General features: G+C 37.3%; 1 protein-coding gene across 3 annotated transcripts in view; it reads right to left on the bottom strand.

The window, feature by feature from the left end:
- The window catches only part of FNDC3A (fibronectin type III domain containing 3A), a 112,140-nt gene that overhangs the window by 76,364 nt on the left and 13,625 nt on the right, over positions 1-22,151 (bottom strand). For 2 of the 3 annotated variants that reach the window (XM_064714873.1, XM_064714865.1), the window contains exon 2: positions 18,596-18,724. In XM_064714873.1, the coding sequence (XP_064570943.1) occupies positions 18,596-18,697 (102 nt within the window). In that variant the 5' untranslated portion in view covers positions 18,698-18,724. Of the gene's footprint in view, positions 1-7,990; positions 8,275-18,595; positions 18,725-22,151 lie in introns of those variants that run through there. The other variant, XM_064714881.1, reaches the window with a different exon arrangement.

Genomic DNA, 22,151 nt, shown 5'->3' with positions numbered 1-22,151 from the left:
TTTTTCTAGAAGCTTTGGCTGTTTGAGAAAAAATAATGAACTGTATCAATATTTACATTTTTATCAAGCTATTACATCTTCCAGATCTTCTGAAGTGTGGCTCAATGTAAAATTCAGTTAGCATTCATAATATAATCTAAACAAGATGATTTTAGTAATGAATTTCAAAGAAGACCTAAAGGTCTTCAGAAAATACTGTATTGCCAGAGTTTATTTTGAAGTGTTTGAAGGTAGCATTTTAACAACTGGCTATCATCACCTTCAGAATGTGATGAAGAAGAGAAATACGAATAGATGAGTTCTTATATTTTCTTTTTTGGACTCCCCAAGCAGGCACAACTTTTTCAAGACATATTTCATTGATATACTCTTCCCTCTGCTACAATTGAAAATTTTAGCTTGACGTTTAGACTGGTATAAAAGTACCTAAAAGCTTCATGGTACATGAGAGTGTCTCTCCATCTGTTATGTGTGGGCTGGATAGCTACATTTGCCCATCTCTTTTGGCTGATTTAGGTGCCCAAACTCCTGGGAGGAGCCATTCTGGCTACAGCTGCCATGTCAATCTGTACCATTCCCAGCTCAATATTCCTGGTTGCCATCACATGAACTGTGAGAAGCAGAAATGCTTTATGGTGATGCCTGGCCCTTGGTTCCTGCTTTTAAAGTAACAGGGAATGTGGGTTGACTGTATTCCCAGTTGTCCCTATTTATCCTGTGTGAGTGCCTGAGGTTGGTAATCTGGGTAATAATGCTGCTGTAGGACATTGCTGGCTTTCCTCCCCCAAACCTCTTGCTGCAGGCCATCCAAACCTGAGGTCCAGCTGGCAGAGAGGATTTGAGCATGGGAACACACACACTGGCCCAACTGCAGCAAGTGGGCCCTGTGCCTCCTGGTCCTGTGTTAAATCAGCTTCTCCTGTGTGAGAGGAGAAAAAAAATCTTTGTTGCTCACTTCACAGCTGCTCCAAGAAGCTGAAGGCTCAGCATGGCAGCCATGGTCCAACAGTGAGATAGGCACTGGCCAGCAGCAGCAACAGGTCAACTGATGGAGTCCAGCACCATTCTGACAGTCAGGATGCCATCAGATTTTCACATCTCTGATGACATCTAACTGCCAACCCAAAGGGTAGGAGACTCACCAACTTCATGCAGTTTAATTGGATCTCAGTTCCCAGAAACAGGAAACAGAATGTCTTTTGTCAATGGACAATTAGCCTACTTGATGCCTGATTGTATTTCACCGACTCCCACTTTCAGCCTTGCTTTTATGTAGTGCATTCACATTTTTATTTTACAACCATCACAAGGTAGGCTGTGTATCCTGTCAGGTGTGCCAAAAGAGATTCTGAATCAAGGTTGAAATTTCAGAAGTTTCAAGAACTGCTAGCATGAACAGTCTTTATGTTGGGGCAGTGTATGACCAAAAGGGGTTTCTGGACCAACCTTATCACAGTTGAACCCCATGGAGTGATCACAGCTTTGAGAAGGGAATTCCTGACACTCTGCACCTCAGCAGACATGATTTGAAGTAAGAAAAATTAAAGTTATGCATGGAGAGAGATTGGTAACTTTCTGGTCAGAAGAGATAGTACAAAAGACTGACAGTCACTCACAGCAATTCCCCCTTATCTAATTGAAGTCTGCAGCACATAATCAAGGATGCAAGAAAATTTATCTAAAGGAAAATGCAACATGGATTTTACATAGCATCATGTTCTAGGTAAAAAAAAAAAAAAAAAAAAAGAGAGAGAGAAAAATAAATCTATGAGTTGTTTATTTATAGCTCTTTCATCTCGTTTGAGGTGCCCTTGTGCAGGCTTGCACACCCCATCTGCCAACATGTTATTTCATGCACCCTGGCATCAGTACTTCTGAAAACTGAATATTCTGCATCTTGACCTCCTTCCTCTTCTGGGCAAAACATTCAAATTAGCTTGAACTAAGAGAAAAGTTTTGTAAAAATCTGATGGTCCAGCCTTTCTTCCTGTCCCTCAATCTTTTTGTGACAAATTCTGTTGCTTTACTCACAGCACCCAAAGTTCTGCTACCCAAAGGCTGACATGCATTCTACCCTTAGCCTGCTCCTCTAAGGTAACGATGATACTCAGATAAAAACCTCATTTGTGATGAGTCAGTCTCAGTGGGAGGCACCTTTAGCATGGGCACTTTTCAAGGGCTATTTCTCTTACTAAATCAACAAAACACCAATTGAGAACTTCACAATCTTAACAAAATAATGTGAACTTAGGATACTGAACTCTTGATACAAATTCCAGAATCATACAGGCACTTTTAAAGCACAACCAACTATAATGGAACCTAATAAAATTTACAAGTGCAATTTCTGAATGCGATCAGCATTTTGACAATGTATTTTTGTCTCAAATCATGTTAAGTCATTGCCATTAAGAAATGAGTACTAGGTCAACTAGTTCTATGTCATTTCCACTGTGCCTATAAATTGTTTCCTTTAAACAGTTGTTTAATGATGATCCACATGATCTCAATACAGTTCCTGATGAAAAACAATACAAAATCTCTTTCCAGAGATTAGCATACAAGTTGACAATACAAGAGTGCAGATACACACTTATGTTAAAAGCAGTTCTTGCATAAATAAAAAAGTGGCCACTGAATGGCTGAAGTTTGAAATACCTGAAACATCAGTTGTCAAAACTGTTAGTTTTAGAAGTAAAATTTCACACTTTTCAATGGTACTTAATTTTTTTCTATATAGGCTACTTTAGAAAATAAATCCAAACCAAATGAACAACATAATAAGCTTTGTAGTAGTTTAAATTTAATTGCCCGGATTGGCACAGACCTCCTAAAAAAAAAAAAAGCCTTCTAACAAAACTAATAATGCTATGTATTAGAAAGCTCAGTGTGTATTTCCTGAAACTGCTGTTTGAACTCAAGCAGAAGCTGAAGCCAAGCAAGAACATAGGAAATGACCTGATGGTCTGGGTCAGCAGCCCATCTAGGCAAGCACTTTGACTCTAATATACCAACTGAGAAGCTGTTCAAGAAGAGTGTGTGAGCCAGGCCACTTTCTGCAGTCCATCTTTCCTACTGTCCATATGTTTGCCTAAACTCTTTGACTTCACTTACAATTTGAATTGCCTCCACAACCTCCTATGGCAGTAAGAAAATTTCAGAAACTTTCTAGACATTTTAAAACCATCTCCTACTAATTACATATTCCCCAGCTTCTCTGCTATGGGATTTGCTGAAAAACAGTTCTGAATAAATTTCATCCACCTCCTTCAATATTTTTAAAGTCTTGGCATTTCCCATCTCCTTGTACCTAGTCTGCAAACCAAGGAGTTTATATATTCCTGATCTCTCCTGGGAGAACTGCTACATTGTCTTGACCACATCAGTGATACCTAAAGCCACATTCACATTAGCAAAGTAAGCAGTATTTGGGAACATTCCCAGATGCTGGAACAGTCACCTGCAATAATGAACATGCTATAGTAGTCCTGAGCATAACACAGGTCCATAAAGATCTGAAAACTGTTCCTGAGATCACTCTTACCAGGCAGTTTGCAATTTTAGTAAACTGACTTGTTTCACGACACAGTCTCAGTCTAGATGAACGTTCAGAGCACATTAAAAGTACTAATATGTAAACAATTACAGTCAGTATCCTGAAGAAGCACTACAATATTATGCCTTTTTGAAGGACTACATAAGGGACGCACTCTAGAGTAGTTTTGAAAATCTATTCTTCACCTTAAATCACAATTTGAACTTGGCAGATGCGGCAAATAGATTTTTAGAATACAATAATTCTCTCCCTAAAGAATTCCAAATTGAATATAATTTTGTTGCAACTCAAGTAGTATAATCACATCCTACAGAGATATGTAACACTGACTTGCACATACTATCATTAACAGATATAATTATTTTTAAATTATTATATCATAATATATCATACAGGATTTATTACTACATCAGTGTGAGCAGCATAGAAAGTATTTAGATCTTGCATCTAAAGAATCAATGGAAGTACAAATGTTCAAAGAGAAGAATACTCAATGTTACTTATTTTTATTCAGTAAAACTCTTCGCTTTCTGCAAGAGAAAATACAGGATGTTTCTGCAGACTGAAGCAGGAAAGGAGTTTAATGTCTTTTTTCAAGTCCTCAGCTTGTTTCTAACACAAAAGAAATGAATTTGATAAAAAAGGCTGGAGTCATAAAGAAACCCCTGAAAGAATGCAAGTAACAAAAGGTGGAAGAGAAAGCTGTGTGAGGCAGAGCTGCAGCCACCTTGACTCAGCAGGCTGCTCCAAAGAAAGGAAGAACTTAAGACCAAATGTTAACACTTACCTCCATAAAGGTCTAGAAGTAATTTTTATCAGCAAGAAGCAGAGGCTGCAGAAGCCAAAATAAGATCCTTCGAGGTATTTCACTCTGCCAATATGGTCATGGCAGTGTCTTTCAAAGGCAAAAAAGCAACAATACAAAACACAGCTGATTTCTATCTTACTAATCTTTGTCACTAGGTATACAGAATACTTTCATAAGCACCCTAAGATTTTGCTCGTGCTGGATGAATACACGGTTAACTTACTTCTTCACTGGAGCACAGTGAGGGCAGAGTGGAATTTAAACTACAGAGCTAGCTAATCTTGTTTCGGATATGTTTGTTTGCACAATAATTAAGGCCCAAAAGCCCATTACCTCCACTGAAATAACAATTAAAACCAACCCTTCATTCTGTAAGATACACACTTCTACAGGCTTCTCTACTTGAACGTCCATCCTCCCTCCTAACAGAAGTAGTGATGTACCAGAAGACTGACAGGTTTCAAAATAATTTCAGCCTGACAGAAAAGAAAGGCAGCATTAGACTTGTGGCACCGTCACTAATATGTATTTACATTGCAACTTGAAGGAAAAAGCTTCCCTGCTACTTTCAGTGGAAAAAAAAGTGACTAACTATAAATAGCCTTGCACAATTAATAACTGGTCTCTGTCAGGTGGTTAGTAAGAAAGATGGAAACATAAACCTATGGACATTATTGTAAAATACTAATATCAAAATTGGATTAATTCTGAAAAGCACCCAAGATGAGGTGAAAGACTTGCAGAGCAGAAAAACAAAAACAGATTAGGACTAATCCCTAAGCATTAACATCTTCACTGTTTTAAGGCAACATCTTTCCATAGAAGAAACAGTAAATACAATTATAAGTCCAAACTATTTCTGTCCCCGTGGAAGAAAAAAAATCTGATAAGTAAATAATAAAATAAATCAAAGAGCTCTAAAAGCTAACTTCAAAAGATCTCACAGCAAGTTTGACACATTTCTCTTCTGCTCACCATTATATGCGCAAAAGCGGGTCTCAAATAAAATTTGAAAGGCTAAAGAGCAAAGCTTCCTCCCCAAATAAACACACACCATACAGCCAATCAAACACTAGTGCCTCAAAATTATTTTGTCATTTCTATCAATTACATACATGCAGTGGACCTATAAGGCAAAAGAAATTTTATTTGATAAAAAAATCTACATATTCAAAATATTAATAATACTCTAAGTTTATTGTTTAGGTTCTAAAAATTTGAATTTAGTTCAAAGTAAAAAAAAAAACCAAAACCACCAAAACCCAGAAAAATCCACAACAAAATAACTCAACATCCCCAGTAAAATGATTGTGTTTAGAAGTATACTAGATACTCTTTTACAGAGACACAAAACAAAACAAATCCAGAATTAAGACATGTATTAACCTTCTCCTTCACACTGCTCTATACAGTTATGAGGACCTTCCTAATTCGGAGAATTTTCTGCAGATCAGATTTGAATATGGTTTATGGAAGAGAGTTTAACTTACCCCTACCAAAGCATAATGATCTTAAATATTACACATTTTAGAGCCTATGCTCAAATAATACCTGTATTTCTGACAGGACAGGACTGACTGAAACAGTTTCTGATTCTTCTAGGCCAGCACAAATATCAAGAGAATCAAGTCAGATACAATAAAACTTTGTTTGCAAGTTTGGTATTTACAGCCAAATTTTCAAATCGTTCCTAGCACGTAACAATCTGTCTTGTCAAAATAAATGCTTTTAAAGCATCAAAAGATTCTCTATCAGTAAAAGAAGCTATTAGCTACTGAATGTAAAATATCATTTAAAAAATTAGCTTTCCTAATAATTATAGGTTTACTGCAAAACAGCTAAGTATTAGCTGAAAAACTGAAACTATAATTTAGATTTACTGGGATACGGGAGAAAGGTTTTTGTATCTGCAATAAAGGAAAATAAATAATCAAGCTTGTTCTGTCTCCAGAATATCTTGGCTCTCAAACCCATCCTTCGGTACCAAGGACTATCAGCTTCCTAAAGGGGAAAAAAAAAAGGTTAATTTTTAAAATCCTGACTGAGACTAAAGAAATCAAGATACATTAAACATTTGTGTCCTGTGTGAAGTCGTGGGATAAGCCCACATGAGAACTGTTCTCTCCATAGGTTAGCACTGTCTACAGCCACAAAGGCAAGAAAACTAAAGGAACCAGACTGAATTTCAGTGTAAAAGTGCATTTTGAATGCTTCTCTCTCCCCAGCCACCCAGAACCTCACTCTGAAGGGGGAAGAAACTGAAAGAGTTACTTTGTATCTTCCTGTAAAAGAAGTTAGATATGCTTTGTGAATTTACATATTTTTCCAGAATGAGTGAAATCTGGGACAAATTTTCCAACCAAGCAAAAAGCCTCTGAACATATATAACTAGAATGCTAATATATCATAACAAACAAAATATATCATAACAAACAAAATATATCATAACAAACAAACAAACAAACAAACAAACAAACAAAGCAATCCTTTAGAAACAAAGCTGATTCCTAGCCTGGCATACACGTTAAAATACCAAAAAATGTGGGAAGTAAGATGTGAAGGAAAAAGTGGAAGGGGGAGGGAAGCTAGAACATGGTACAATAATTTTAGTCATTATTAATATTATATATGAAACCTGAAGAAGTAAGAGTATGTTGCATTACAAACTGTGGTTAAAGCACACTTAAATGTAACTACATAGTAAGAGACTGCTCCTGTACAAGGAAGACTACAAAACAATATTACTAAAAAGCAGAGTTCTGTTTTTCCCTCATTCTGGAGTGGCTTGGGGGAATGTGTGTTTTTTTTGGGGTTATGGGGAGTTTTGGGGTTTTTTCTACAAACAAACTTCCTAAAAAGCAAGGAGGTAAGTGTTCCAAAATGTTTGCTTGGAGATTTAAAACCGTAATTTAAAGATAATAGAATCACAAACCACTTCTATACTAGCAGAAACAATACTATTTTGTGACATGTTTTACTAGGAAATAGAAGAGTATTTCAGGCTTGGGTTTGGTCTTTTGTTTTGTTTTGTTTATTATTAATCTTAAAACATCTATATTTAGCATTATATGGTTATAGATGCTGAGTCAGTAGCAAAAGATTGTCAGCAATCACAAATAATGGAAAGACTTCACCAAAATCGTATTTCTAAATGCACTGCTAAAACAAATCAACAGGAAAAAAAAAAAGACAGCAAGCAGTGGTTTGTCTAAAAATACTGCAACTGAAATTAGCTCAGCAGTACTCATGAGAAGATTTTTACCCAAAAGGACAAAGGTAGATTAATTCTTGAATATTTTTCAAATTTAGGAAAACATCGTAGCTATACTCTTGGTCATTCTGACTTCAAAAAATTTTAAAACACTGAACCTGTTAAGAGGGTGGTACAGTCAAGCTCTTTGTAAGATGTACACTGTATCTTTAACAATCTGCCTGCAACAAGATTATAAAAGGGTGTATTTCTAGAAAAGACACAACTTCCAGGCAGAGCCACATTTATGCTCTGTCATTAGGGCACGTATTCAGAACAATTACATTTTTCTCCACTAACAGTTGCAATCAAGATGTTAATTAGTGACATGCTTTATCTCATAACCCATTTCAAAAGCCTTAGCACTTTGACTTACTGTTGCTCGCATCCTTTTATTTCTCTCATTCAACTGGTGCTACCACAGTGACAAAGGATGAAGGAAGATTCAACAGGCACCACTCCGGCTGCTCCAATCTGTTCCATTCACTCAGGACTGAGGTAATCTTCGGGGATGTGTGGAACACTGCCCCCCCTCCTGTCAACAGGGCACCTAAACCTGAACGCCACGCAGCAGGATCTCCCTTCACCTTCCTCTAGAGCTGTGCATCCGCCAAGCGTGTGGAGGCAGGATGTGAAAGGTAGGATCAATTAACAATATAGTCAGCAATACCTACCTCAAGCCTTCCTTCCTATCAAATTAGCCAACGTACAGTGAGCTTCCTGCTGTACATGAATGTATCATGTCACCATAGCAACTAAATCAACAAATAGCTGCTGCAGCATCTGCTTCTGGATCATCTAACGTCAGTCAACAGAAGGTTCAGGTTTAAGAGAACAAAGCTTCCAAATATATGCTGTTTTATAACTGCATTTTTAATTTAGCCTCCTGATTCCCAGATAGGCTGTACTAACTCAGGATGAACCAACTTCTGACTTTATAATCTGTGGTACAGTTTATGACTTCATTTCTCAAGTAAGCCAGAAAGAAGAGAGGAAAAAAAATACTCTGTAAAAGAATAAAAAGAAATAGCAAAGAAATAATCAGCTGGACTCTAATGCACTCCCTCAAACACTTTATACCATGCGTTTACTAAGAGACATGAAAAGAAAGGAGTATGTTTCTGAAGTGTGCTATATAATTTACATAGGTCTGCCCTAAATAATATTATAGTCAGAAATATCTTTTATTAAATATTAATATAAAAGACATTTCAGATAGCTGGCAAATATGGTTTCCCTCTATTAGTCTCCACTTCAGAGCTAAACTGAAGACATCCAGTATTGTTTTCTGGAAACCTCACATCTGTGGTTTTTAATCCCAACAACAGCAGGGGACCACTGGCACACCCTCACCTGAAGAGAGACAGTTACACAGAGAAAAACACACATCCCTCTCTTCTTGTGAGAAATTACTTCAAATACCACTTGTGAACCATTGGTTTAAGTCCTAACCCATAGGCAGACAAGATATAGAAAACTGCTTTGAAATTGTCTTGGTATTCAGAATGCAGCAACATGAGATTACAGATTAAATGTCATCTAAGGTATAAAAATTCTAACATTACTAACATCTAATGTCTTCAAATGTAATAAGTAAGTGTACAAAGACACAGACATCTTTATGTAAAAAGACTCAAAGCCATAGCCTATTTAAAATAAAGTAACTTTCCTTTCTTTTAACTTCAAGTCCTATTCCTACCATTTGATCAGCATGAAATTATTTACTAAGTAAAAGCTTCCCAGGCAAAAAGTACCAGTTATCCATATCCAGTATCATTTTATTAATAAAACCACCTACTTTTAGTTTTCAAAGCAGATGTTTTTCCACCCATCTTTTGTTACAATGAAAATCATTACATCTAGGTTGGCTCCATGGAGTGTGGTCCAGTGAGCAAGGAAAACTAGATGCAGACGCAAGATATTAACACTGCTGTGGCTCCCACACCAACTTACTGTATTTGTGCCTTTGTCACCTCACCTATGCCAGAATTTTCATTTGTAAGGCTTGTCCAACAGTAATTATAAGTTTCTACATGCTACTAGGTCAAAAAATACTGAAGACTTGAGTGTTTTTATTCATTAGTAGCACAGAAATTGCCAGATGGAATCACATCTGTGGTTGAGCTAAGGTGATGTCAGTTACAAATACAGCACAAGTTGTTTTTCCATTGACTGTATGTTCAAAATCTGCTGCTTATATCATAACAAGGCTAATGAGGCTATGAACTACTCTCTTCCATAATCAAGCCCACTATCACTGAAAAAACATATTAAATGGAAAAATGCAAAAGATGTAACAGGCCTTACAGAGAGTATATGATTATTAAATAGGAACTTCTGACATCAGTAATAAAAGCTAAATTAAAACAGTACCTTAAATTGTTTTAAATTGCCAAAGGCTTATGAATTTCATGAAGTGTTACTTCCAAGTACTTCTTTCTTGAAGTCATCTTTCAAAAGATCTGCCTCCCATCTTCTTTTAAACTTAATAAAAGCTTCCTCTCTCCACATGTACATTCACTACTACCCAATAAAGAATTTTGAAAAATTTAGATTAAGCTTTGTACCACACCAATTCATAGCAGACTCAGCACACAACATAGCCATCTTATCAATAAGGCAATATTAGAATTTTCTTTTTTACTTTAAATGATCTACTGGTTTTAGGATCAATGACAGACAAAAACAGGCTTCCCATCATTATTTATAGAAGTGCCCTATAGACTTTGATCTTTGTCCAAGTAACGTGAAGCAACACTCTTCCACTGTATTTTTTTGAGCAAATTCCATTTTACAGGTTTCCTATGACTAGACAATTCTCTACCCTAGCATCTGCTATTACTGACTATAAGGATCTAAGTGCTCTAGATATGGAGTTTAAAACTTTCTTCATGAAGAAGAGTAAAGACATGGGCAGTAAAGGGCATCAACAAATCTTGGATTTCAGGATGAGGGAGGAAAGCCATACAGAATTGTTACATAATATGTTGCAATAGCAATTTACGCGCTTGGGATTTTGAAAAAAAAGCAAATACAATCCAAACAATTTCAGCTTACATAGACAGTAGCTGTTTATTTGGTAAAAAGGGAGTGAAAGAAGCCATCTTTCCACTGACATGCTTCTAAGGCCTGTATTTTCAGAGGACATCAAGTAATTCTGCATCATTTTTCTAAAAGGCAGCTGACAGATAATAAAATCAGTAAACATTAAATCTTTAACCATTGCTACAAGATATTGTCAGCACCGCTGATTGTGCTAAGATGACAGAATATCCCTAGGAGCAACTGGAAACAGGGAGATTGGAAAGATGCTGAAACTGTTCATTGGCACTGGCATTCAAAAACTACAGATGTCAATAAACTTTCATTGCTCTTTGTAGAAAGGCAGGTTGGAAAGATTCAAGAATTGGGGATTTTTTTTTCCTATAAAACAAATTTATTTGTGAAAAGTTTTAAAAATTCTTACTGTACTTGTGCTTCTCCTCCTTCTTTTCATGTAGAAGATTATCAGTGAAAAAAGGTGACCACTGAGAAGGGGAGACGAAGATGATTACTAGCCTTGTTTTGTAAAAATACAAAGTTTTTTGAGAAGAACCAGTAAAAGATAAATGTTAAGTTCTGCACTGAATGTCAGTGATAAACGTTCAAGACTTGTTAGTGTCCACATATAACAGTCCAATCAGTGAACATTCCACAGTGTCTGTCTCATTCTTTAGTATTAAGAAATAATTACAAATCTGATCTACTTGCTTCTTCTTTGTCTCCTCTCTTTCACATTCTCAGTTCTCACAGCTTGCCTAAGCAAAGTTTTATTTGCCTCATTTACAGCAAACCCAGTCTGTCTCATTAGCATTTCCACAGTCTGTGGTTAGCAGATAGCGCACAGAAAATTTGCTGCTTAAAATAATACCACTATTATATCTTTAAATCAGCAAAAGTATAAACATGAGGATAACAGCAGTGTTTCAAGGAATCTGGATAATGCGACAGACAAACATTTAGGCTTCAAAGTTTTAAGCTAATCCATGTTTACAGGGAATTAGAAGGAAGCAGTGTTAGGGCAGTCACTGAACTCTGGAACTTTCTGAGGCATCTGGTCACGGTCTATGGTTAGACACATCAACCTCTAAAAATAAAAACTGTAATACTTCAATCAGATCATTCTCATTTCATGATTTGCTGTTTGAAGCCCCAAGGAATTCAGCTTCATGATGCTAAGCGGAAGTGGATGGGAAACAGAGCTCACACTGCACAGTAAATGGGTAGCAACGGCTAACTAAGGTTTCAGCTAATACTTCACAGGGGCCAGTGCCCTCTCGAGGCATCCTCCCTGATCAATCTGCCTATTTGCAACAGTCCAAATGTATTATGGACTGGAAGAGAATTTTATATTTCCCAGCATTGCTTCTGACAGCTCAGAATCCTGTTTGCTGATATAGCAACTTAAAAGTCCATAACATTTAAGACTGATGGATGTGTTTATTTTTTTTACTCTAAATACAGTATAAAAGGAAGCACCAAAGGAAGAACAGTGTTTTCTAGTTATTAAAAATAGCATTTACTTAAAAAAATTCCAATGTTAAAAAATCCAATATCACTTCTAAAGAAGCCTTTTTTACCATGAAAAAGTAGCCTATATACCCAGTTTTGTGTAAATATGGGCACCAACGTATATCAAAACAGTGTGACAATACAAACTTGAGCTGGAAGAGAAATTAAAAGTTATATCTCAATTAGATCAGATTGGAATGACTTAGTCAGTAATGGACCAAGGACTTGGTGGAAGAAATCTCTACAACCCCAATCCTTTCCCATGTATTTTATCCTCTACTTCAAAAAGAGAGGGAGAAAAAACAAAGCCAACTGCCATTTTTTGCTATAGAATGTAAACTACAGTCTGAGTTCTGTTTCTAGAGAATGTCATTCTGCCTGCTCTATAAAGTGGATAATTCTGTAACATAGAGAGGCCTCACAGACTTTGCCCACTTATGGCAAAGTCTCAATCTCTAGGAAATAGAATATGACAGACTTCTTTAGTGGGAAGGGACCTGTGATGATAATCTAGTCCAATTGCCTGATTGATTGAGGGCTGACAAAGTTGATGTTAAGGGCATTGTCCAAATGCCTCTTAAAATACTGACAGGTTTGGGACTTTGGCTACAACTCTAGAAAGCCTGTTCCAGCATTTGACCACTGGCTCAGTTAAGAAATGCTTCCTAGGGAAAAACCAAGTTTCAGCTAGCAGAGGGTGTACCTCAGATAACTTATTTGCCAAGAGTGTAATTCTCATGTATTTTAAGAATGGATTTGAAGGAACATAGGTAAGCACTTGGGTGACTTTGCAGGTCTTGGAGTCTGCCATTCAGGTCATGGCTTACTCAGCTTTAAGAGTCCCATATCACAGGGGAAGGGAGAGATGGGGACATGCCTGGGTCCTGGACACTGTTCAGGCACAACTATATTCTTCCAAACTTTATTGATGGATGAGCACACAGACCCAGCAACCAGACCCATTTGCAGCAGACTGCACAGAAAAATGAAGCTACTTCAATGCTTACAGCTCCAGGCAATTTGCACCTTCTCACCTCATAAAAAGAGAGAGAGAACAAAAAAGTACAGATCTTTAGTCACCTTTGTACACCATGAAAGGCATCATCTTCTGGACATGCTTATTTCTCCCCATTGACTGTATTAGCAACCTATGGTGACTAACTGACTTCAAATTCAATTTTCATGTGTCATCCAATTCTCCCAAATGTCAGTTTCTGAAGAGTTTAATTCAACAGGGGCTGAATCCCTCAAGTATCTTGGGAGGAATCCACTGTATCAGAGACCAAAATTAATCTAGGATTCATATCATGCACATGAAAACAGACATTTTACAGAGAAAGGACAATTACTGAAAAGCTTTATGAGGGCGCTTCATTCCACGAATGTTCATAGCAAATAGAAACAGAAAAGGCTATGAACTACACAGCCTTCACTCTTGTTTCTACATTTATTTTAAAACAGAAAATATTAAAATAAACATATCTGAATGGTAGTATAAATTGTGCAATAAATCTGGTGCTGCTTTCTTCTCAACAAAAGCAGCATAGTATTCATACATTACTACATATCAAAGAATTTTTAATCCTCACTTTCTGCTGAGGATTCTCCCTTCTTCTAGGAAATTTAAAGTAAGTTTTCAATGCACCTGCAATCAAAGATACAGTTTAAATAAATTGGAAAAAAATCGGATCTCTAAGGCACAAAAAAAATTTACACTTAACTAAGAAAAACTTCACCCTTTCTAAATAAAAAACATGATTAAGGCAGATTGAGAAAGTCTCTACTAATCCTGAGTCATCAAAACTCACATATTTTTAGCTTTCCTTTGTGATTTTTTTTTTAATCGTAGCCAACAAGCAGTTAAAAACTTCCATGGAAAAGATTTTTCTGTATAAGGAATGTCTCATATACATTTGATAATGTATTTTGCAGCGATGGTTGCTACACAAAAGTACTAATCAATCCTGAGGAAAAATCCAGGTTGGTAATGAGGTTCCATAAGCTGGCACTGAAGCACTGCATGCCTGAGAGTTCCAACGACTCCACTGAACACACTTCTGCTGTGTTCAGTGCTATGAAGTCACTGAACAATGGAAGAATAATTGTCAACTAAAACAAACTTCAATGAACCTCCAAAATGAGAAATTACACATATTTGCTAATTCAAGAGAGCCAAAGGGGAAGTACAAAAGAAAAAAAAACAACAACAAAAGGCAAAAGGACAGAAGCAGCCATGCCCATACTCTGTTCTGTGAAATCAAAGCACAGATAAAAGAAAGGAAAAGAGCACAATATGGAAAGTGATGGAAAGTGAGAACAGTTATAACACTATATGTTGTTAAACAACTTTTAACACGAAGTTTTTTTTCTTGTTGAGGAAAAAGATCATGAAACATATTGCAGTTCTAGGCTTGATTTTCAGCAGCAAGATGAAACCAAAGCAAGCTGGAACTTGATAATGTACCATATGGTTTTCAGAAGCAGAAGTGCCAGAACAAAAACCTAGGAAACTCATTTAGCAATCTAGTCTAGATTTATATTTCCCAACACCATCTTCACCATTATATTTTGCTGTAATGCCACATATGTAAACAATCTGAAAGCCAAAAAAGAGGATTACCTAATTTGTTTTATAGCCATCTATTACTCTGCTGACTGAAGGCATCCTCCTATGACAAGAGGTGAATAATAACAACTTCAATATCAGAAGTTTAAATATTTAAAGAAGAAACTGGTTTTAGGAACACTAACTTGTAGATTTGATGTTAAATACCTACTTTAACCCACACACAATATACACACACACAACACATATAGACATACAGAGTGGGATTTTTGGAAAACTCACCAAAACATCTAAATTTCTCAGTAAAACTTGGAGGATAAGCATCCAACCTCCCAAGCTAAAAGTGTTACTTTGCCCCTATACCTTGCAAAAAATAAAGTCAGCTAAAGGTCAAACACTATGTCCCATTCCCCAGAGAAAAGCAAATGGTTAATAAGCTCTTTGAGAGTGCTATCTATATTTTCTGGTAATAAAGGACACATAGGTCATACAGGAATGTCTCACTTTGCAACTGCTAGCTTTAATGGGAAGGTACTGTGAGGGTCCAGAACTCCTTGGCTGCTGCACACTTGTGTCAGCAATTTACTGATTTGTTTTGGAATAGCACTGGGTGCTGTAGCAACTTTCCAAAACAATTTAACATAAGTGTGTTAAAGTACTTTGAACTCTTGCCTCTTATTTTCCTCTCCTTCCACCAAATCAGGACTCACATAATCAAGCACATCCTTCCTGTCCAGCCTCAGCAAAAATCACTAAAGCATCACTGCACTAGCTACTCTTACGTGAAAAACCCTCAAGCATTTCTGTCCTCATACCATGTCTTCCCAGTTTCACTTGGTTTCTATCATAGATCCTATTCCATTCTCCATTCTCCACCTTACTCAGCATCAAGACATAAGAAGTACATTACCCCCTCATGCTGAACACAGTGATAGGAAGGTGTAAAATCAAGCAGTACTTCTGTGCTTAACAGAGGAGGAGGAGCCAGCAGGCTTGGTCTCTGCCTTTTCTTTTCACTGGTTTTATCCTATGAAACTAACAGTAGTCCCTTGTTCTGTGGGATAGGGAACCAGGCCATCTCCCACAACAGCACTGAGTGACATACAAACATCCACACAGTTTAAGGTTCCCATGTTTTCTGACTGAATGTTCACACATTCCTCTAACTTTGTGGATTGTTTTGTTTTAAAACATGGTGGAAAGTTACAGCTTTAACCTGATCAGACACTTCCGCTGTTTGAAGCATATGACCTTTCATCTTAACATGTTCAAATATTTGTACTGCTATTTCACATTTACACAGCTAGCAGAACTTCAAGTATTTGAAATAGATTATCTTGAAGATATGAACTGTTCCAGAAAAGTACAGAATGGTCTGTATCTGTCTGGTAACTCAGTTATGCAGTAAAAACAACCTAAGTCACCATAATTACAAGAGTTAATTCTGGGAAAGTGTAAGAAGGGGTAAATTGATTTTAAAAAAATCCTCAGATGTTTTACAGCTGAATAAAAAACTTTCAAGTTTAGTATACAGTTAGCTAGTCTAACATAGAAAATACCATCATAGAAGCAAAGTAGTTAAATAAGGAATCTCCTACTGGTTTTCAGAAGCAAAATACTTAAATAATCAATTTTCTACTGGTTTTCAATACCTTTTAAATCAGGACTGACTAAAACTAATTAGTTCAGCTACAGACCAACTTATACGCTATGAACACAGAAGAAAATATCCATTTCTTTACATGGACAATGCAGCTTTGAATTTTGATTGCAGGAATACAAATTTTGTCAGCTCTACAGGTTAAGTTATATTTTATGCAATCCAACACCAATGCTGTTACAAAATAAACTGGAGAAGTACTTTTCATACACCAAGGAAGGAACCACTATAAAATGTGTGTACTGTAGCTAAGTAAAAGGACTTACAGAAAAATTAGTAACTCCATCATAAAGGCAAAAGTCCTCTTCCTTCTTATAGTTTCAAAGTTCAAGGGAAAACAAAGGAATACAATGAACTAATATCCAAGTTTAACATTAAAAAAAAGACTCAACACTACATGTTTTGTACTTGAATACATCTTACTTTCAAATGCAGTATCTACCCCTTTCATAAGTACCATATAAAACAAACATACATGATTTTAAGACTCTTTTAAATAAATAAGCAGCTGCCTTTCTGTGGCTTAAGTCTTAACTGGGCAACCTTGAGACACAACACAGTCCCTGCCATTCTGGATTTCCCATATTTCAGATATACAAAGTATTTTCTACCTACTGATGGCTTTTAAATCACCAGATGCAAAAAGGGTTTCCACAGAAGTTTCCTGCCACTGAACAAACACACATTGTGGTGTATAACTTCCAGTTATCATGAAATGGGATTAGGAAAGAAAATTACTTTCTTTACTGATGACCAATGCCCAATGAAAATTCTCATTTTAAAAATATACGCGATTACTACCAGTCCCACTTTAGACAGTAGTCGTAACGAGCTGCCTTTTGTTTTAAATGAAAAAGGACAACAACAGCATACATGTTGTTTTTTCCATTAGAAGATTAACACAAACTCCCACAGATTGATTTATTTGAAGAAATACTTTGCTTTTTTCCAGTTTTAATCTTCCTTGGCAGGAGAAAGAGACAACATTTTAAAGAAAATAGTTATCTAAAAGAACTTTAAACTCACATATGACTCAAAATCTTGCATGATTACATCATAAGCTTGACAGAACAGCCTGAGAGTCTTATCTTTATGGAGGGCAGAACAAGTAACTCAGTATCAACTATGTTGAAAGGTCATGGTGAAAAGGGGAAGTTCCCAAGGATTAGAAAAAAGCAAACACCAATGCAATCTTCCAAAAAGGGCAAGGAGGAGGACCCAGGGAGCTAGACACTGGTCAATATCACCTTTAGCTCTGGGAAGATGAGTGGACAAAGCTTTCTAGAAGCCATTTCCAAATGCATTAAAGACAAAAAGGTGATTTGGGGTAGTCACTATGGATTCACAAAGGGTAAATAATGCCAGACAATCCTGGATGGCCTTCCAGAGTGAAATTACTAGGTTGGTGGATGAGGGGAAAGCATAGCTAATGCTTACCATGACTTCAGCAAGCTTTTGACACTTTTGAATAACATAGAAACTGATGATGCACAGACAGAGCATAGGCACCAAGGCAGACTGAAAACTGGACCAAATGCCAGTCTTGAAATGCTGTAATCAGCAGTGCAAAGTCGAGCAGGCAGCCATCCACTGGTCACCTACTGCAGTGGCTGACACTGGGGCAGACAAGGACTACAATCTTCTTTAAAGATCTGGATGATGGGACAAAGTACATCATGAGCAAGTGACACAAATCTGGGTGAAGCAGCTGATGCACTAGATACTTGCACGGCCATCACAAAATACAAATTCAACAGTGTCCAGGCAGACACCAACATACAAAAGCAAGTCTCACCATTCAAGCTACCCATTGTAGGCAAGTATCAGTCTGGAGACCAGTTATCAGCATATGTTGTGCCTCAGCTACTATGTTCTACCATAGGGAAAGGTTTATTTGCCTTAATAAGGTCATGCAGTAATATAAATATATAACTTCCAAACTCAAACACAATCATGGCTTGACAACTTGGCAGCTGTTTGGTCCCATTCTTCCATGAAGAAGTTCTTCCACAACACAGCTTTTCTGCTTCATACTTCTTACAAATCTTATCTCTGCACCAGTTCTGCCTTCACCTCAATCTCTAACACACATGTATGCCTAAAGCTCCACAAATATACTCCAGAGGAAGGATTACTATCTTTTACAATGTCAACATGTCACTGATGTGTTGGAAGGAAAAAAATATATATTGAAGTTTCCTTACCTGTTGTGCTCCATCTCCACTAACAATAGGGGAAGTCAGAAGAGGGATTTCACTACTTATAATTGAAGTGGTATCCAGTAACGGTGGATGTTCTGCCATCATTGATGGTACACTAATTCACAAGATCACCTGCAAAGGAAAGTTACTCAGATGGTTAAACTATATCAATATTTCTGAATAATTATCCTTAAACCTTGTCTCACTTTAGAAATAGCAACAACAACAACAGAAGATTATGAAATTAGATACCTTAACAAAGTATGTTTCCTCAACAAGCAGCAACCTCACAACCCTCAAGAGGAGTTTTTGTCAGCTGGTACAAGCCTCAGTTACATAGAGAGGGTGGTTTACACCCCCTCTAGCGGCTGAACCTCAGAAGAAGACAGATCACTACCCTGGAGCTAACAAAACTGTATCTTTAAACTTTGTATCAAACCAAGGCTTCAGCAAACGGGCACTGCTGACAAAATGCCTACCGAGTTAAAAAGAAAAAAAAAAAAAAAAAAGAAAAACCGCATTTGCTTTAGAACCTACATGTATAGTGTTCTTGTTTATGTGACTGGTAAAAAACCAAGATATATTAACAGGGACACTTACTTCTTTTCTTTTTTACTAATCAACCCACTTTTCCTACTATTATGGATAAACACTTTAGGGACAATTTATTACTAGGAAATGTCCGAGTGAGGCACAAATAAATAAATAATAATAAAATATTATTAATTCTGCACGATCTGACATATCATCATTTAAAAATTTATTAGATCCAGAAATAAAGCCGTGTCACTTTGATAACCAGTGGCCCTTTAATCAGCAGCTAAAACTTGGGGAGGAAGGGAAGAGATAATGCCCACACACACAATTGTAATCCTCATAACCATACTACAAAAAACCCTCACTTGCACACATTGAAAAGTTACAAGAAACCTGATAACAAGAAAAAGAGCCACAGAGGCAAGAGGCCCATGAAAGCAGTGATACACTTAATCCGAGGAATATCACATAACAAGGTTACAGAAAGCAGGATTCAGCCCAGCATTCCTTTCAATTATATTAACAAGTCACAAGGAACATGTTTTTGATATTTTACATCTTAGTGCTATATCAAGACTGGATGGAAGAATTAAGACCAAAAAAGCTGAAGATTACCATTTTCCCATGTTGGAAATAAGTACTGCAAGTCTAAGCAGCTGCTTTTGAAATTGCATTTAATTTTGTTTAAAAAATATCACTAAATTACATTAGTTTACTATAGTGGTCTTAACTCAATCCCAGCTAGACCTAGTACACTTAGCCCTTGAAATAAAAAAAGAATTAGATCAACAAGAATTGAGAAACTGATATTTCTTAACAAAACAGAAAGACAGATGGAAAGAATTCACTAGGGGCGAACGGCACATTCAGAATTCCCACAAGTCAATCCCATTTTGCATCTGGAAACAGTGCTTTACATCAAATATAGACATAAGGATTAGGCTGAGAAGAAGCTTGTACAGTATTTCTAAAGCAGAGTCGCTTCTCTCAGCCAGTACTTACAGTAGCCTGGTAAAAAAAAGTAAATACAATTTTAGAGTTATACAGCCTGACAGCCAGCAGTATTCCAGGCTTTTCTAAGTTTTGTCTTGGTATCATCTGGCTACTGAAACTCCCTACAAACTTCTAGTTCAGATATACTGTCTACTCATAAACACAGACATGTACTAGTTGCAGCATTAACTTCAAATGAAAAAATACCTGATGGTAATGGAAAAATGGAAGGAGTGATAATGGAATAAAGCCAGCTTAATGACCTAACTTCAGTACCAAGCTCTAGAGATATCTGGTTAACCAGTACAGCTTATTACTCAAAAGCACAGCCTAAAACTTCACCCCAGCCAATGGGCTGCTTTCACTTGCTTGCCCCTCGAGGGTAGATGTTGTAGCTCTGCTGTGGGCTGAAACCTGTAATACAGTGCTCTCAGTACAAGAGGACTCGCACATTAACAAAACACTACAGGCCTCTTGTACAGATTTTTTTCCTACTATCCAGCCTAAACTTCTCCTGGTGCAACCTGAGGACATTTCCTCTTGCACTATCACCTGTTACCTGGGAGAAGGGACTCACCCCAATCTGGCTTCATCCTCCTTTTAGGCAGCTGTAGAGGGTGATAATGTCTCCCCTGAGCCTCCTTTTCTCCAGACTAAACACCCCCAACTCTCTCAGCAGACCCTTCCCCAGCTCCTTGCCCTTCTCTGCTCCCGCACCTCAGAGTCCTTGTAGAGAGGGGCCCAGAACTAGACACAGGGCTGAGGTGTGCCCTCAGCAGTGCCAACAGGGGCACAATCCCTGCCCTGTCCTGCTGTCCGCATTGCTGATCCAGGCCAGGATGCCATTGGCCTTCTTGGCCACCTGGGCACACTCTGGCTCAGTTGCTGTTGACCAGCACCCCCGGCTTCTCTTCCACCAAGCAGCTTTCCATTCCCTGCACAGCTGTTAAATGTTTTTATTTGTATGAAATTAGGTTCCCACGGGCACCCAAGTGCTTAGGTCAGTACTCTACCTTCAGCGCCCAGTCTTTAGTGCCTTAACTGGGACACAGCTAAATTCCATGTCTGAATTCAAGCATTTGATTTATTCTGGAGACAGAACACACTGCTCACTGATAAACCCTGACAGGAGGTACTATGTAGAATGTTATTCCTGACACCCTCTACAACAATAATAGAAGTGCTACCTGTCAGTCTGTGTAATCAATCTAGGAAAAAAAAATGTTTCCTTGACAATACAATATTAGATTTCTCTGCAATGTCACTGAACTAGTCTCAAAGGCTAAAGGTTTAAACTTCACACCAATGTGGGTCTATACCACACGTTCATCAAAGCCTTTCCCCCATCAGCAGTTGGGAGGCAGCAATCCATACAAGCCAGTGCACATAATACAGTCACACAGTAAGATGTGGCATGTTCACCTACTGCAGTTGCCTTCTTGTTTTGCTGTGAGGACAAAGAAAGACACCCATTTGAAAAGACAGAATGTGTGGCAGAAGGAGAAGTCTGCTAAAATGGACAAAAGGTTGGCATCAAGACAAACAGAAGTGCTCAATTAACACATCTTGGAAATAAATTATATCACATTCAATGCAAGGACCTCAAGTGTGTGCAGACAGAGCCTTTAGACCAGCAGATCCTTGCATTCAAGACCTCTTGAAGACATTTACCTAGACCTTTGAAAAAGACTTGCAAAATACTTGGGTCCTAGGAAAGTCTCAGAGGTCTGGAAAAAAAGTAGAAGTTTGAAGTTTGCATTAAACACTGTGTTGTAAAAGGGACAATCCAGTCCTGTTAGCAAACGATACTTTGAGGCCAACAATGGATGTTATTTGTAAAGAAATAAAATACAATTAAGATTGATTGAAAAAATCTTGTCCAATTAACTTCAAACAAATCTTCTGCTGATGGATATTGCTGAAAAAGGTACTAATAAGTGGACTGGAAAAACAACCTTAAAATCTTAATTGGCATTGGAGATCATTTCTCTTCAACAGAAAAACAGAACAGATGGATTAAAACTGAATG

Source organism: Zonotrichia leucophrys, chromosome 1, assembly GCF_028769735.1.
Source record: "Zonotrichia leucophrys gambelii isolate GWCS_2022_RI chromosome 1, RI_Zleu_2.0, whole genome shotgun sequence".
NCBI lineage: Eukaryota > Metazoa > Chordata > Aves > Passeriformes > Passerellidae > Zonotrichia > Zonotrichia leucophrys.
This window is presented reverse-complemented; position numbering and strand designations above follow the sequence as displayed.